We start from the raw sequence: 17,179 nt of genomic DNA on the forward strand, positions 1-17,179 counted from the left end.
TCGCTGAGGCTGGGGGGCTGCGGCACTGTTGCGGGGATTGCGTTACAGCTGTACAGTTCACATTTGGGGCAGGATGGAAACAGCAGCTCTGGCTCCGTGCCCCCTGACTCCCTTGTTTTGAAGGTTCAAATGCAATTGCATATTAAAACTGCTAAACCATGTCTAACTGCCCCACCAGCACTCACCTTCACAGAGACCATAGCATGGAGGTGACAAAGCTGCCAGAGCCACTCTGGTAACGGCTTAGGAACTGTGAGGTTCTGCTGCAGGACCCAAACTCATTCTCCCCTTTCCACCCTTTCTCTTCCAGCAAAAAGATGGCACCTTCGCTGCAGGGGGTTATATGCCCCCACTTCGGTTCAAAGCCCTGACATTGGCTGTTGTGTTTGGAACCATGGTAGGAGGCATCATGATCCCAAACGGTGAGTAAGGAGTTGGGGTAAGGGCTGGTTGCTTGGTTATTTTCTCTGGTTTCTTTTATTTGCTCTTTTGAGTGTGATAGCCAGGCTTCCTGGGCTCGCACCCTGGCCTGCCCCGGGCTTCCAGCAGCCACCACACGCTCTGGCTGTCCTAGGAGAGGGACCTCTGCTGACTTCTCCTCTTCTGCTTTGCCAGTGGAAACAGTCCTGGGCCTGACAGGTGCTACCATGGGAAGCCTCATTTGTTTCATCTGCCCAGCTCTTATTTACAAGAAGATCCACAAGAATGCACTTTGTTCACAGGTCAGTGCTGATGCTGCTTGACATCCCCCTAAGCCCTCTGCAGAGCCTGGGAACGCAGTTAATTCGGCTGCAGCTGAGAAACTGGTCGGCACCTCCTCCAGCCTCCCTCTCCAGTCTGCCCAGTACAGGGAGGGAGCTGTTCTGGTTGGCTGCTTTGAGCAGCAGCACTTACGAGCATGCAGGCAGCCACAGAGGAGGTGCTGGCCTGGTGCATGTCCTGCCCTATGCTGGAGCACCGTCTCTTTTTGTCCCTGCAATGGCAAGCGAAGCATTCATTTGGTGCATAAAATGCTGCTTCCAGTCCGCCTTCTGGCTGGCTTCAGGTTCTGTATGTGCAGAACGGGAAACCCAGGCAGGCTATAAAACCTTAACAGGCCTTACATCCCAACCTGCCTGGGCTGGGTAAAATAAACATCATTTCTCAGCGATGCGGTTCTTGCTGCTGAACCTCAGCTTTCTGGTTTCAACCAAAATAATAATAAAAAGGAACACACATAGAGGTGTTGCTTCAGGAATTGATTCTTTAAAAATTGGGGTCGCTCAGAGACTGTTAGAAATTTACCTTTTCCTTTTGCTCTGGTTTGAATTGGCCTCCTTGGGGACTTAAACAAAGTGGCTCTTTGCTGGGCTTGATCCTCTCTGGTTCTACAAATACTGTGCTTTTGTGGGGCAGAAATTAACAGGTTTTGGTTTTTACTAACAATAACTTAATCTGCTGCCTTTTAGCAGGCTCTGCCCCAGCGCTTCCAGTCACGATAGTGCTGGGCCGGGAATAAGTTTTTCAGCAAATTGTGGAGTCAGCAGGGGGGGGAGCACAACATTTTTGTGGGTCCTACAGAACTAATGGCCTTTTCTGTGTTTAATGGCTTGTGGCTTTGCAAACGTACATGAAGTTTTTAAGCAGGGTCTATTTTTTTTCTTTCCCCGTGCTTTCTCTGACACAAGGAAATAGTCCAACTTTCCAGCTTTCACTCTGAATTCTGACACTTTGGTCCTAACTTCTTTAACTGAAACCCCAAGCAGGAGTCTGAATGCCAGCCTGGATTTTTCAGGGAAACAAAGAGCACTTTCAAGAATTGCTTTCTATTCCGGCCGAGCCAGAACGTTTCTGTGCAGTGCCTTGAAACTGCACTTAGGGTGTGCTGAGCTCCAGGGCTGCCCGGGGTTGAACACTGGGGCCCTCACAATGCTTGACCTGAAATGCTGGTCACAAGGCTGGTGAAGATGTTTGTCCTGCAGAAATCCCCACAAAGGAATAAGGGCTTATCTAAAGCATCAGCCCCCAGGTTACCCCTTCATTTCAAGGGGCTGGTAACAAGCTGTCCAGCCTTCTCTTGAATGATCCATTGCCTGTCAAGTTTGCATACTTGCTTTGACCGATGCTCTGGAGTGCTGCAGCGAGGGCACACCTGCCTTCAGAAACGCGCTAGGCTGCAGAGCACCTCCCCGCCTCCACTCTGGAGCCGGATTCTGAGCCCACCCTCTCCTCCTTCCTCCAGGTCTTCTGCAGAGACTCATTTATTCCTTCCCTGAAGCTCTGTCTTTGGTCTCCTCCTTCATTCCTGCTTGCTTTGATCAGACGCTGCTCTCCATCAATAAATGCTACTGTGAAAAGTGGCAGTCAAGGGGGGGAAGGAGCCAGCCCTGGGCATTGCTGTCTCTCCCTGCTTTTCCCTGTCTAAACAATGTGCATGTATGTTCTCCCTCCGTCCATCATTCTTAGTTTTCTTCCAAAGCAGCAGACCTTCTAATTTCCAGCCCTTATGCTTGCCTGAATTATCCCCGTTGCTGCATTTATTGGGCCGCCTCTGGCATCCAGCAAAGTCCCGTGTCTGGTGAGATGGGAAGTTCAGATTTACCAAGCTGGGAAGATGCTGCGAGCTGAGACTACAAAACGGGAGAGCTGCGTTAAAAGTGGTGAAGAGCGTTCCAGTGTGAGGGATATGGGCAGTTCCAGATGTTTGATGGCCAGCAAAAAACCATGGGCAGTTAATTCCTGCAGCCGCTGGCAGCAACCCAGGGCTGGAGATGGCAGTTTGAGCTAGGCTGGGGGGTGGCTTGGATGAAAGGTTTCTGTGTTGGAGGGACGATCAGGTAACAGAGCAGTTAAAGAGCTTGAAGTCAGGCTTGCAGTGCTGTGAGTGAACTGAGGAGAGCGTTCCCTTTCTTGTGGTTGAGCACCAAGCGTGTTCCTGCAGAGGGTGTGGGTCTGTGTCCCACTGCCCTCCGGGAGCAGGGGTACAGCAAGAGGTTTGGCAGAGGCTGCTGAAGGTCGCGCTAAGGTCTGTAAACAGAGTGTTTAACTTCTAACAGGAAGGTGTTGGCTTCCCAGTGTTGACACAAGCCCGTCCGTGAGGCCCCTCCTAGGGAGGCCGGAGTTGCTCTTGTCCCAGTTGGGGAAGAGGAGCTGTGGAGAGGCTGCTCCAGGTCAGGAAATGACCCTTCAGTCTCACTCCTGTGTGGATGGAAAAGAGATTCCCCTCTGCCCTCCCCTGGTAACGCAGCGGCCGGCGCACCTTCACCGCAGGCGCCTTTGGTCCATGCAGCCCAGCCCTGTCGCAGCGCCGTGGAGGATCCCGGCAGTGACCGGGGCTCTGCATTCCTTCCCCATGACTCTGTCCCTCTGAAAACGCAGTGTCCAAAGCAGCACAGTGCAGGGAATGTCGTCACTCCACACTAATGCAGTGTTTTCGCTTCCCGCTGAAGGCCCAGGCGTGGTTAGAGGAGATGGTCTGAGCTAATGACGCTTCTGTACAAAGTTCGAGTTATCTTCTGGGAGGAAGGACTGCCAAGGGAAAGCGATCAGCAGAGGAAATGGCTGCGTAAACTTCCTCTCCTGAATTCCTGTCCGTGCTCAGAGTGCTCCCTGCGGGAGACAGGTCCTTGCATTGCTGACCTGCCTGTTGGAGGAGGCTGCAGCCAGAGGGATCTGCTTCTCTCTTGCCATGTCCACGTTGAGAGGCGCTTCTCGAGAGGGGTCTCTGCTCTCAGTGGGTTTGCTTTTCGGTGGGGTGGGGGAGATTCTTCCTGTGGGACCAGACGTGGGCTTATAACTGCTCTACAGTGTTGTCCCTCTCCTTGCTCCAGGTTCTCAGCTCTTCAGCTGAATGCTTTGGGGAGCAGTGGTTCCTCTGCCATCAGATCCTTGCACCCCTTGTTCCTCTTCCTTCAATTGCCAGATTAGCCTTGGTGGTCCCTAAGAACCAACTGCCTGGTTTTCCATGTAATAAGTATCACTGTGGAATTAAGCCAGATTATGGACCTCTTTGTTCTGGTCTTCAGCGGCTGACGGGGTAGGTGAGGAGGAGGGAGCTGGCGGGGAGCTGAAGGGGCGACTGCTGGTTCATGGACAGCCCAGCTGGTCTTGGACTGCCCCCTGTGCCTTACCTGCTGCTCTGGGACACTCACAGATGAACTCCAAATGTTAAACAACCCAAAGGGTTTGAATCCAAGGCGTTCAAGCCAGTGGTTCCCCACTAAGATAAGAAACAACAAAAATCCTTTTAAAACATGTAAAGCCATTTCCTATAGTTCCCTTCTCTCTCATGTTGCTCCTAGTTCCTGTGGCACCAGAATAGATCCTCTTTGTGGAAATGCTCTTCCTCTCCGCTGTTGTTTCTGGAAGACGCCAGAGCAGCCTTCCAGTCACAACGTGCATTTCTGCTGGGGCTGTGGATTGTGTGAGGGGAGGAAGTGGACGAGTTCGGAGCTGAGGGCAGCAGTGGCAGCTAGCTGCTGACTCTGCTTTTGGCCTGAGCGGGATGGCAGGATATCTGCTCTTTGTGCATCCACACGGCAAGGCAGGGAGCAGATTTTACTTCTGTTTCCTTTGCAACATCCCTAAGGTCTGGCCTCTGCTCCCTGGCCATGCTGCTCATCCCTTGTCCAGAGCTGCTTCACATCCCGCCAGCCTTTTCCTTCTGAAGGCGTCTGTCTGTCTGCAGGGGTGTGCTGCGAGCAGGGCCTCCTGGGCTCGACGCTCTGACTACCTTGGCCCACGTTTCAGGGTGATCTCCCTCAGCATGAGGACTGAACAGAAAACTGAGCCTCTCCCTCCCTCTCCTGAGGTACCAACATTTTAACTTCTCCTTTCAGTTTCACTTCTCCCCTTTATTTTTTATAGTTTCTTCCATCTGGCAGCTCCCAGCTGTGGCAGTGGTCCCCTGTAGCCATGCCTAGGTTTTCTCACACTGAGTAGCATCCTTTTGTTTCTTGTGAATGGGGATGTACATCCTGCAGGGTAAGGATTCTGGGGGAAGGGGCTGAATCCTGCAGGATAGCGGTCCTCTCTTAAGCTGATATCACAGCCCAAGCCAGAATCGCTGGTGCTGTGAGCGTTGCGCCTCTCTGCTGGGTTGTTTGTGTCATTCCTACTGAAGATCGTGTGCCACAGCCGCAAGTTTTTTTTTGCAGAGAGAGCGCTACACGCTTGCCTTGTGAAGCATGCATAGTGAGTTGTTCTTGTTAGATGTAGTGGAAAAAGCAATGTCCTCTCCCCAGCAGCCTGAATTCGGTGTGCACGCAGCAGGATTGGTGATGGGAATGGGCAAGAGAAGCAGCGGTGTGCTGCCTGCAGGCTCCGAGCATCATGCAGGGCAGCTGTGAGGTGCAAAGAGAAGATGCAGTTTGCAGAAGTGTCTTGGATCCTTGCAGCCTTGTGCAGAGCTGCAGAAATAAGCTGAATCCTTGGTGTTTCGGTGCACAGAATGTGCTTAAATAAAAAGAAGAGGGGAGTTGCTGCATCATAAATACCGATTCGGTGCAAACTTGCAGCTTCCCAGCATTACAGAGGCATTTTCTGTTTTGCGTATGATGGTTCCTCTTGCTTCCATGGTCTGTGGTGAAAAGGGGTTTGCCGGGAAGCTGTTTCTAGCAGAGATTGCGCTTCTGTGCCTGCTTTCTTCAGCGCAGACTCTCTCCTACCAGTCATGCAGTGCCATTGACACGTTGACATGCAAAACAGGTTCCACAAGACGCCCTTAGTGTGACAGTTGCAGTGATTAACTAGGTAAAAATAATATATTAGACTTTAATTAAATCTCCCCAGTCAGCGTTGTTGGCCGGCAATCCATCCGCTCGCCTCTTTGAACTGGTGCCGCTCTCGTCGGGAGGAGTGGGCAGGCGTTTGGCAGCCCTGCCACCGAGCAGGGCAGGCATTCCTCTGCCCCTGGTGCTGCTGCACGTCATCGTCTTGTCCTTCTTGAGTTGCCCGTGAACAGTGAACGCTCCCAGAGACTTCAGTTTTGTGCAGTCAAGGGTAGAGAGTTTTTAATTCTTACATTTTCATGGGGAATTAGATCCTTTTAGATCAGTAGATAATAACTGTAGAAAAGTTCTTTTTGGTGGTGGTTGCTTTCTCATTTTTGAGTTAGAGAAATTCATAGAGCCTTTCCCTCCACAGGATCCAGATTCTGTCTTTCTGGTTTTGTTCTACATGGTCCATGTTTCTGGAAATCAGTGAGGACTCTTATTGGCTTTGTGAGCCCTGGCCACCAGGACTTGTGCATGGGCATCTCTTTCTTGCTCTCAAAAATAAGATTTTTCAAACCTCTCTAGGCTGTAAACAGGTTGGGCACCTCTGTTCTCAGCCAGGCCCGATTTCATGGTGTTCTAACATAGCTGCTGGAAGTACCAGGGAGGGAGCCTTGGCAGCTGGACTCATCTGCCACATGCATTTTTCTGTCCTTACATCCTGTCTGCTTGCTTTTGAGCCCTTCCGATGCAGGAGTTGCCTTTTCCAGACCTCCCAGCATCTGAAACTCTCCTTTATCTCTCTACAGCGAAATACAAACCTCAGTCAAAAGCTACTGATTTTTCCTTTTCTCCTCTTAAATTTCTCTCCTCTCCCCCTTATTGACACATGTGATTGCAGTGAGCTCCAAATTGTTTGGAGTCACTGTTTGCTTGAAGCCGTCCTGTTTGTTTTGCTCTACTAACTGAACCTCTGGCACATTTTGCAGATCATCCTGTGGATTGGTCTGGGAATACTGGTTATTAGTACGTACACCACCTTGTCTGCAACGGAGGATGCCCCTGTGAAGACAGAAGCGGTGGGCTTGGAGCGTCTGGATGGAAAGGAGAGCAGAATTGACCCAGATTCAGTCCAAATCCCAGGTACGTGCCTGCTCGAGTTGTGTTTCCCAGCCCCGCTTCCAGCTCTGTCTCTTTCAAAAGTACAGTTTTTAAAACAGTGGAGTGGAAGCAGTGTCTTTTCCAGGCAGCTCTGTGCATCTTCACAGCATCCTGGGGACTTTTCCCAGGAGAGGCTGCAGTTTTGCCTTGCAGGAAGGCCTGGGCTGAGCTCTGGTGGTACCATGTGGGAATTGTTCTTTGGGAAGGGAAAGGTGGAGTGTGGAGCAGGGGTTCCCTGTAAGGAGAGAGCAGGGTCTTTCGATTCGGGGCGGTAAATGTAGCTCTGAGCACAGCTTGGCGATGGCTCACACTGGCCACCTGTACGCAAGGTGTGAGTGGCCAAACAGGGCTGCTTTCACTGTTGCTGTCAGCACGTTGTCCGTGGCTCCAAGAACCAGCCATTCACTGCACTCAGAGGTATGTAAATTTACGGGCACTGACTTTTTTTTGGTTGTGAGGATATAAATTTGGATTCGGTTTCGCTCTGACAAAGCCTGTGATTATGCCTCAGCTTTGTTTACTGTTTCAGGTTATTTATTATTTGTTTACTGTGGCCCTTGATGGAGTTACAGCCGCTCCCTCCCTTCCCCAGCTGCAGGCTTGCCTTGCAAGGCCATTGCTAGCAGGTGTCTGACCCTGCCCTGCCCCTCATCTGGGGCCGTGTCCTGTTCCTTTATTTTATTTTTGTTTGGTTCTGCTCCTGCTTTTTGATTTTTTTGTTCTTTGGGGGCCTTGAAAACATCCTTGCAGAGGTTGAGAACGGAAGCGAGAAAGGGGCTGTCTCTTCTGGAGATTATCCTCCCTCCTGGTTGTTGGCTGTGTTCCTGCCGAGCAGCTTTGAGTGTCTATGAGACACCGGTGCTGCTGCCGATAACATTCACTCCCTGGTTGCTCCATCCGTGGCAGCGCCAGGGTTTGATGCATTCACGCTCACGGTTCACCCGAGTTACGTGTGCCTTCTCAGGCACTGGGATGCCTGTGAACTCTAAGCAAAAGATGCTCTCGATCCCTTCATCGAGCACACTCAGCAGGACTGGGAGGAGGGATGCGATTGAATTCTTCTGTCTCAGTTAATTTTGGAGCAGTAATGGCCAGAGAACAGCTGCTTGTTTCAAGAGGAGCTGCTAATGACACATGTTCTTGTAGCTGGGAAAATAAAATAAGTCCCATAAAAGATGGTGTCCGCTAGAGTTTGCTAAATGTCTTCTCTACTTCTTCTCCGCATGAACCGGGGCGGCAGAGCAGGACGCCTGCGTCTGATCATCGTGTAGCACAGCGACTCTGCGGTCGTCCTGCCGTACCCACCGCCTGTGCCCAGAGCTCGTCGGCATCAGCCCTTATTGCGTGGTACTTGCTGCCGGATTAAATAATCCTTCCTGGGAGGAAGGCGGTTTTAGTGCTTTTGGTTCATAAACTTCCCAGGGAGGAGCTGTGCAGCTCCTAATGCTGACGAGCAGAGAGCTCTGCCGCCCTCTGAGTCCAGGGTGGGCCCTTTCCCTGCTGGCTCTGCCCTAGGGAGCGGAGCCTGGCCTGGGTGTTCTGGGAGGAGGATGCAGGAGAACATGGAGCTGGGCAGAGGAAGGGGGACAAGGACCTTACAGGGCGGATTGCGCTGGGGGAGTGGTGGCGTGTGAACGTAGGGCTGACCCTGGAGAGCCGCTGCTGTGATCCACCCTGCGCCTTGGATCCGTGCCTCCCTGTGCCTCTGCAGGATGTCGACTTGACTAGCAATGAGAGGCGTTAAATGGTGCCCTTCTTCCCCCTCGGCTCCCCCTCCTCCTTGCCTGGCTTGTTTCGCAGAGGCAGGAGCCTGCAGCCTGGAAAACACTGCAGCAGCTGCATCCTGTCATTGAAGGGGCGTGCAGGATGCGGGCTGCCCTGCATCACCTGGGTGCCCTTCTCGGCGCACATCTGCTTTGTGTTCCTCACATGGGGCTTTAGCAGACGCACACAGCTTCTCCCCAGGCACTGTGGTGGGTGCTGGGCCCTTCCCAGGGCAGAGGGACCCCCGTGCCTCTTCTCCGTGTCCCCCAGCCAGGAGCTGCCTGGATGAGGCAAACCCGGGGGCTGCATGGGGCCTTTTCCCAATCCTTGCCTTTGCCATCTGACTTTTGCCTGTCAGCATGTGAGAGGAGTTTTATTGGCCTCTTTGATGTTGCAGAGACCAGAACTGTACAGACTTTCATTAAAACCCTGCCCTGTGGGCCCTGGGATTATGAATATTAGAACATTGCCCTTTTATGTGAACACGTATTGACCAGCGGACTCTGAATAGTGTTTTTACTAACGACACCCAAGTGCCCATTACAGCCCTTGCCTGTATTGCTCGAGGTTTACTGTCAGCAGCTCTTCGGGAAAGGTATAAAACCCCTTTCAGAACCGTTCTGCTGCTCCGTGCGGCGTGTGCGCCTATGTTAAAAGGTTGCTAAGCTGCCTGTGAAAGCTCATGAAGGCAATTATCCATTTAAAAAAAAAAAAAAAGCTAATTAGGCAATTTCTCTCTGTATCTGAAAGCACCCTAGAGGGTCTCATGGGGTGGATTAAGATTTGGTAATATTTTTCAGCTCCTTACTTGATCGTTGCTGCTTCATTTTCTTTCTCTGATGTTGTGCAATATCGGGTAACAAAGACCTGATTCATGCTCCTTGTGCAAGAGCACCCTTTCCCCGGCGCTCCAGGGAGCCCGTGTGCTGGGGACCCTTCTCCTCCATCCCTCGTGTCCTCCTGGATGTGGTGGCCTCTGTTACGTGGACTTGGGTCTGGGTCTGGCTTCTGCGGTGTGTGGCGGGGCACGATGCCGAGGGCTTCTCCATCCCTGCGCCGCCTCCGCACCTTTGCCCCTGAAAAAGAGACTTGTCTGGCCGCAGGCTGCATCCCCGCCGGCGCCGTTAGCCAGAGCAGCCCCGAACATGTGTGATACGTGGATTATGCACCGCTCCTAATAGCTGCAGGAACAGCTTGACTCTGCTGCAGCTCTCCCTGGTGCTTTGTGCTAGCAAGCTTTTAATAGTGCCTGTGACACAGAAAAGGAACTATCAGCCTCTTGTAATTTGGGTTCGTTTTTACTGCTGGTGCGTCAGGAGACAACTGTGAACTAATTTCAATGATGCCATTCGATAACCTTGTGAAATCTGTAACCGGTTCAGGGGGAGGGAGGCTCCTGGAGGCGCAGCTGGGGCTGCGCGAGGCTCCCTGGGGAGGGCTTATCCCTGCCCAGCGCGGGGCTGCGGAGCTGCTCGGCACATTTGAGGGCAGCACATTACCCCTATCCCTCTGCCCCGCTTATTCTTTTTCCCTTTCCTTAGAGAAAGATCCAGTTTGTGGATCTTGCTCCGTTTCACGATGCTAAAGCAATTGAAGTCAGCCTGGAGCTGGACTGGCACAGACGCCCTGTCCCTCGTCAGCCCTTGGACAATGCTCCGAGCATCGCTTGGCAGCAGGGAGAGAGGGTGGTGTCCCCTCGAGCCATCGCTGGGGCTCCTTGGGTCACTTTGCCGGATCCCACTCTGCTCAGGAGGACACAGTAGGGCCCATCTTGCTGCTGAAAGTGGAGCGTATGGATGCAGCTTTTGGCTATGAGTCTTGCTGTGGTGGACAAGAGCGATAGGAAAACCATGTGAGGAGGGATTTAATGCCTTTCTGGGACCATTGCTACTATCTGAACGAGGAGCAGGGGGGGAAGGGAAGCTTTTGGGTTGCTAATCATGAAATTTTATTGCAGCCTGGAGAGGCTGTTGGCAAACCACAACACATACGCACGCACACGCACACACAAATCGGTTGCAGAAAGCCCTGGCTTCCCTCTAAGCGTGAGAGAGGAGCTGCTGAAGAGCGCGGCTCGGCAGGACCCGCCGGCTGCAGGGGCTGCGCCGAGGCGAAGGCAAACCCTCCCGGTGTTGTATAATGCCCAGGTCCTCTTGTTGTAAGCCAAAAAGCTTTTACAGCCTCTCAGCCCTTGCCTGTAAAGTCCAACGTCACTCATAAAACATTAAGAGGCGCAGCATTACTGTAACGCTCTCTGGAGGGACCTGCAGGGCGACTAGACAGTTAGAGCGATTATTACACATCCTGAGCAAAATTGTTCTCTGCAAACCACATACAGCCCCGTATAGATTTCCATGCAGCGTGAGAGGTCTTTAATTCACGCCCTGATGATGAACTTAATTTTGTTTCCTGCTGAGCAAATGACGGCTTAGAGGCAACTTTGTCTTATTATGGTGTGGAGGCTTTTATTTTTGTTTGTGTTTTGTTTGTATTTTGGTCTTTTCTTGCATTGTTTGCAGAACAGAGAATGTAGGGCTGTCTCTTGATTTACGAGGGATGCTTCTTTTGGCAGCGGGGCCTCCCCCAGCCCCTCGGTTGTGTCCGGGACCCGCGGGGCGTTCACCTGCTCCAGGGTCATCTGGCCAAACCCCGCATGCATGCAGGGCTGGTTCTGGTTTTAACTCCTCCGTTTCCTTCATTTCTGATTCCCCTTGAACATCGTCTTGCTGCGTGGCTGCCTCGCGTCGTCATTCCCTTCTGCCGTGGGAACGGCTCTGCCCGCGCTGCTGTTCTCTGGATCCTTTGGTTTCAGATGCGCCGCAGCCTTCTCCAAATGAAGCCATCGCCCGGCTTCATGAACCAATTAACGAAGAACTTTCCTCCAGTAGAGTAAATAATTTTTTGCTGCGAGGCCAGAATTGAGCTGGGAACATCCGCAGCCGTGCTGAGCGCTCCCCTCCCCGGCCTCAGCCTCCTGCTTCCCAGGGCCCCCGTCCAGGGCTGGGCACCGGTTCCTGCAGTCCATTTTTTCCTGAAAAGGAGGAGTGTCCTGCCCTGACTTGCTGAACCCTGGGAAGTCCCTCAATGGAGAGAAGGGACCCTTGGGTACTAGACTCGAATTTCTCAGAAACTCCAAGTGCTTTTCCCCTCCCACCGTCATTCTCAAACCAAAGAAACTTTGAAAGCCGGCCAGCCCCACGCACATCCTTTCAACTGAGTGCGGAGCTCTGGGCCAGAGAGTCCAGGTTTCTGGAGAAGCTCTTGGTCCTTCTGGCACCGATCCCTCTGGGCCAGGATTTTGTCCTTATTTTGCTGTTTTTTTCCCCCCACCCCAACTCGGGTAAAACCCACGCAGCTGAAGTTGTGGCAATCTCTTCTTTCCCATGAGTTCATCTTGTAATAAATCGCACCAGCCCTGCGGAGGGGGAGGAGAAAATTGAAAGATGTTTATAGAATTAATTCCCTAAAGGAAATCGCATGGAGGAGGGCAAACGGGGGGGAAGAGTTGGGAATTTTTTTTTTTTGTTACAGAAGATAGATTTTTTTTTTTTTTTTTGTCAGTTTGTTGGATGGAAAAAAAATCTGCAGAACAACTTCAGTGCTGGGAAACAATTAGGTTTCCGCCTCCACTGCTCTTCTAAGGAAGAGTTGACTCCCTACTCGCCCTGTGTGGGTCTCCTTCTCCCACTCTGGGGTTGGAAGGGACTGTTCCCACCCCTGGGGACGTGCCACAAATTCCACGTGGTTACTTCATCACTGAACTCAGTAACTGGTTTGACTGGGATGTCTCTTCAAGAAACATCTCGTCTCTTCAAGGGAGAGATGGGGAGCGTCCCTGTCTCCCTCAGAAGTTTCCCCTAACGCCTCTTGAATTGCGCTCCTCAAAACTCTGTGCCTTCTGCGGGATCGCGCAGCTTTCCTCCTGCCCTCCTCGCAGCATTCAAAGCGCTTGGGAAATGCTCATGCACAAAAAGGCAAACCAAATAAAAAATAAAGGTGGTTTTGAGCTGCTTTGCAGCAGGCAGTGGCGATGGGGGCTGCAGGCAGATCCCCCCTCCGCTACTCCCGGTGCTGGGGGGTCCGGAGCTGGGGAGCCGGGAGGATGCTACCATCTGGCGGCGTGGGTTCGCAGCGGCAGCCAGCTCCATCCCTGCCTCGCTGCTTGGCCTTCCCTGTCAGCAGCTCCTCAAAAAGCCAGTGTAGAGAAAACAAACAGAGGACCCCAGAACAAAAGCCCCGACCCCTCTGTGCTAACACTGGAGGGAAAAAGCGTCTCGGCTTGGGTTGGTGCAGGGGGTTGCAGCAGGCAAAGCAATTCCCTCGATCCCGCTGGTGGCCTGAAAGTGCAGCCGTGTGGAACCTCGTGCCATTAACTGTCCTCCTGCCTTTACAGACCAGAACCCGGCAGTGGAGGAGGCGGAGGATGACCGTGATAAACTGAAGCTGGCAGATGAGAAGGAGGAGATGGAGCAGCCACAAATCAAAGTGCCCATGGAGGTACCCAAGAGAGAAGAGGAGAGAGGAAAGCCGGAGGAAAAAGTGCAGCTTGACCGTCCCGATCAAGGTAATGAGGAACCTGGGGAAAGGGTGTCAGATTTGGAGCTGGGAGGTGGATGTTGTAGGGCTATTTCAGATAAAGATCCTGATCTCTGCTCGTTCCCTTGTGGACTGAAGGTAATTTAGTATTTGAGTATCTGGAGAAGAGGGTGCTGAGGGGAGACCTTATTACTCTCTACAACTACCTAAAAGGAGGTTGTGGAGAGGAGGGAGCTGGGCTCTTCTCCCAAGTGACAGGGGACAGGACAAGGGGGAATGGCCTGAAGCTCCACCAGGGGAGGGTCAGGCTGGATGTCAGAAAAAAATTCTTCACAGAAAGAGTCATCGGGCACTGGAACAGCTGCCCAGGGAGGAGGTCGAGTCACCTTCCCTGGAGGTGTTCAAGGAATGGGTGGATGAAGTGCTTAGGGATGTGGTTTAAGGGAGTGTTAGGAATGGTTGGACTCAATGATCCAGTGGGTCCTTTCCAACCTGGTGATTCTATGATTCTGTGATTTGATGCTCTCGAGGCTCATTAGAAACAGAGGATCCCAAGCACGAATACAGGCTGGGCAGAGAATGGATTGAGAACAGCCCTGAGGAGGAGGGCTTGGGGATGTTGATGGATGAGAAGCTCAACATGAGCCAGCAATATGTGCTTGCAGCCCAGAAAGCCAACCATATGCTGGGCTGCATCCAAAGAAATGTGACCAGCAGTGCAAGGGAGGGGATTCTGCCCCTCTGCTCTGATGAGACCTTATCTAGAGCCTTGTGTTCAGTTCTGGAGTCCTTACCACAGGAAGGACACGCATCTGTTAGAGCAAGTCCGGAGGAGGCTGTGAAGGTGATCCAAGGGCTGGAGCACCTCCTGTATGACGACAGGCTGAGAGAGTTGGGGTTGTTCAGCCTGGAGAAGAAAAGGGCCTGGGGAGACCTTAGAGCAGGCTCCGGTACTGAAAGGGGCTCCAGGAAAGCTGGGGAGGGACTCTTGATCAGGGAGCGCAGGGACAGGATGAGGGGAATGGTTTTCAGCTGAAAGAGGGGAGATTGAGATGAGATCGTGGGAAGAAATGTTTTCCTGTGAGGGTGGGGAAGCCCTGGCCGAGGTTGCCCAGAGCAGTGGCTGCCCCATCCCTGGAGGTGTTCAAGGCCAGGTTGGACGGGGCTTGGAGCCCCTGATCCAGTGGGAGGTGTCCCTGCCCATGGCAGGAGGCTGGGACTGGATGGACTTTGAGGTCCCTTCCAGCCCAAACCATTCCATGATTCTATGAATTATTTTGGTTGGAAAAAACCTTTCTCTTGGACCATTGAGTCCAACCGTTAGGAATGCAGGCTCCTGATGGGTCAGCAAAGGCAGGGCTGAAAAAAAGGCAGGAGGCAGCTGGGCGTGCTGCCTGTTACTTTCTCCCATCACTCTTGAGCTCCCTAACCCTGCCCGTTGTCTGCCCTAGGGATCGCCCTGCCCGTGGGGGAAGCGCATCGCCATGAGCCACCCGTCCCGCATGACGAAGTGGTCGTGGACATGGGGCGGGAGCAGGAGGAATCCGATGAGAGCAAGCTTGTACCCAAGGGAGATAATGACCGCCTGCTGAAGCCGGAGCTGGAGGAGCCAGTGGCGCTGAATCCCCAGAAAGAGGCACTTGGCCCGAAACAAGGGAAGGAAGCGATTGCTGAGAACCAACCGCGGGGAGGGACTGACAAGCCCGTTAAGAATCCAAAGAACGTCCTGGAGGTGATGGTGCAGCAGGATGGCAGGCCGCCATACAAAGAGCTGGAGCCAGACAAACAAGAGATGGAAGCCAAGGCACACGCTGCTGTGCAGGACGGTGAGAAGAAAGCTGAGGCTGCAGGTGACGGGGAGAAATCAAAGCTCCAGCTCCCCAGGAAAACGGAGGAGGCTGTGAAGTTCATCGAGAAGGAAGGCGACCCTGGTAAGTTCTCTCCATGGCTGCTCGTCTGAACAAACTCCCCTCTTGGCCTATAATCCTCCCGAGAGACTGGGCAATTTGGTTATTCCTACCTACATCCCAGTGTTCCCTTTTAATTTCACGAGATTAGCGTGTGAGCGTGCACAGCCCCTCCAGCAGCTGTTGGGGAGAAGGAGGAATCTGGTGGCTTTGACAGCTACCGTAATATCTGTCAAACAGTTGTTTCCTAGCCTGCTAAATGTCAGGTGCCATGCTGTTCCTGTGCGTCTCCGAACTCACTGGGGACACGGAGCCGGGAGATCTTGACAGGTAACACATTGCTAAGTGCCCGTCTAAAAGCTAGTTAGAACCCTTCTTGCATTTTAATTGGCTGAGGTAGTTAGCGCTGGCTGCCTGCCACGAGGCTATAAGATCGTTAAATATTTTTTTTTATTACTTCCCTTGCAGTCATCGGGTTGAATATAAACTGTGCCGGCTTCGGCAGGGAGGGACAACACGCCGCGGAGTCATTTTAGGGAACATCTGCTGCCAGAGCGTCCTTATTGACTGCAAAGGTCTGTCGATGTGTTGGTTCGCAGGTGAAAAGCAGGAGCTGCCCCTTCTGGACAAAGTGGATCAGCTGGAGCCAAGGGAGGCCCCAAATGCTGAGGAGAAGCAACCAGAGGATGCGGAGAGCAAGCTGGAGGGTGAGGATGCATCGCCGGGGTGTGTGGGGAGAGGAAGGTGCTGAGCTCCCCCCAGAGCCGGGGCTGCAGTGCAGCATTTCTCTCCGTAGGAGGATCGTGCCAGTCAGCGCCGTTCTTGGCTCTCGCCAGCACATAGCTTTAGGCCATAGTCACCTCCGCGATGGCAGCAATCGCTGCCTGTCTCCAGCGGGCTCCCGCCTGCTGTGAGGCTGGTTGTTCATGGCACAGCCCCTGGCAGGGCCGCTCGAGGACATGAGTCACGCTGGCACCCACGCCAGGCTGCTCTGGCATGAAGAGCATGACCGGAGTGAAACCGTTTGACTTGGGCAAAGCGGGGGCTCCCTGCACAGCATGATGGGCAGGTGGGTGGGCATCACCCTACAGCCTTGTGGTGTGGGGCAGACGCAGGATATAAGACCTGGGCATGCAGCCATGGCAAGGAGCGGTGGCAAATTCCCATCTGCTGCCTCTGTGGCGCAGAAGGTGCTGATCCTGTGTGGTGAGCCCATCCTCTGGCTCAGCTCATTGTCTTTGACCTCTTGACTTGCGAGAGGGGTTGGAGCCTGAGCTCGGACTCGCAGCCCGTGTGTGGTGGCATCCCACAGCTCTCTCCACCTCTGTGCCGCTTCTTGGTGCTTCGCTCTGGGGTGAGGGGTGTTTGGTCTGATGTGGATGGCAGCAGGCAGGCCCTGCTCTACTCCTGCCTTTGGTGGTTACATCTTGGATTTCTGATTATTTTCTTTCCATTCTGCATTACAATGGCACTTCAAAAACTGAGCGTAAAGAGCTAGGGATGGGCATGGACCGTAAGGACTCTTCATGCTTCAAGGAGGATGAAAAGACCCGAGTTTCCATGGGGTTTTCCATCTCGCACTGTGTGAGCTTTGCTAGGGATGCTCTCCCGTGAGGATCTCACCAAAAGGTGCTCTAGGTTTGTTCTGCTCCTCAGCTCTGAGCTGACCTCTGTACTCAGAGGCTGGGAGAAGGTGGAAAGGCATCGCAGGAGCAAGGTGGAGGACACGTAGCTCCATGGATGCTCTCTGCAAACATCTGCCTGGCCAGGACATTGCTGAGTGCTCCAGCTGTGGCTGCCCTGAGCCCTGTGAGCTCAGGGACTTTCATTTTATAATTAAGATGTTTTTTTTATGAAGAGTTCCTGTTAAAATCTGGTCAAAGCGCTGACTGAGGCCTGCTTTCCCTAGGATCAAAGGAGGAGCCAGGAATTGTTTGTGTGGAAGAGGTGTGCTGCACAAACACAGGAGTTAACACGTGTTTGCAGAGCTCTCAGTGAGAAATGCTTTGATTTGGCATTAAACCTTTGCCTGCTGTGTGTTCAGCCCAAACATTCCCATGCCGAGCTGGGACCTGGCGGGCTCAGAGAGCGAGATAGCAGAAATGGCTTCTGTTTTCA

General features: G+C 52.8%; 1 protein-coding gene across 2 annotated transcripts in view; it reads left to right on the top strand.

Moving 5' to 3' along the window:
• SLC38A10 (solute carrier family 38 member 10) overlaps nucleotides 1-17,179 on the top strand; it is a 38,593-nt gene that overhangs the window by 16,594 nt on the left and 4,820 nt on the right. For both annotated transcript variants that reach the window (XM_054083352.1, XM_054083351.1), the window contains exons 9-14: nucleotides 311-422; nucleotides 616-722; nucleotides 6,683-6,836; nucleotides 13,012-13,182; nucleotides 14,606-15,085; nucleotides 15,661-15,768. In XM_054083352.1, the coding sequence (XP_053939327.1) occupies nucleotides 311-422; nucleotides 616-722; nucleotides 6,683-6,836; nucleotides 13,012-13,182; nucleotides 14,606-15,085; nucleotides 15,661-15,768 (1,132 nt within the window). The remainder of the gene's footprint in view (nucleotides 1-310; nucleotides 423-615; nucleotides 723-6,682; nucleotides 6,837-13,011; nucleotides 13,183-14,605; nucleotides 15,086-15,660; nucleotides 15,769-17,179) is intronic.

Source organism: Cuculus canorus, chromosome 18 (assembly GCF_017976375.1).
Source record: "Cuculus canorus isolate bCucCan1 chromosome 18, bCucCan1.pri, whole genome shotgun sequence".
In the NCBI taxonomy this organism is placed as follows: domain Eukaryota; kingdom Metazoa; phylum Chordata; class Aves; order Cuculiformes; family Cuculidae; genus Cuculus; species Cuculus canorus.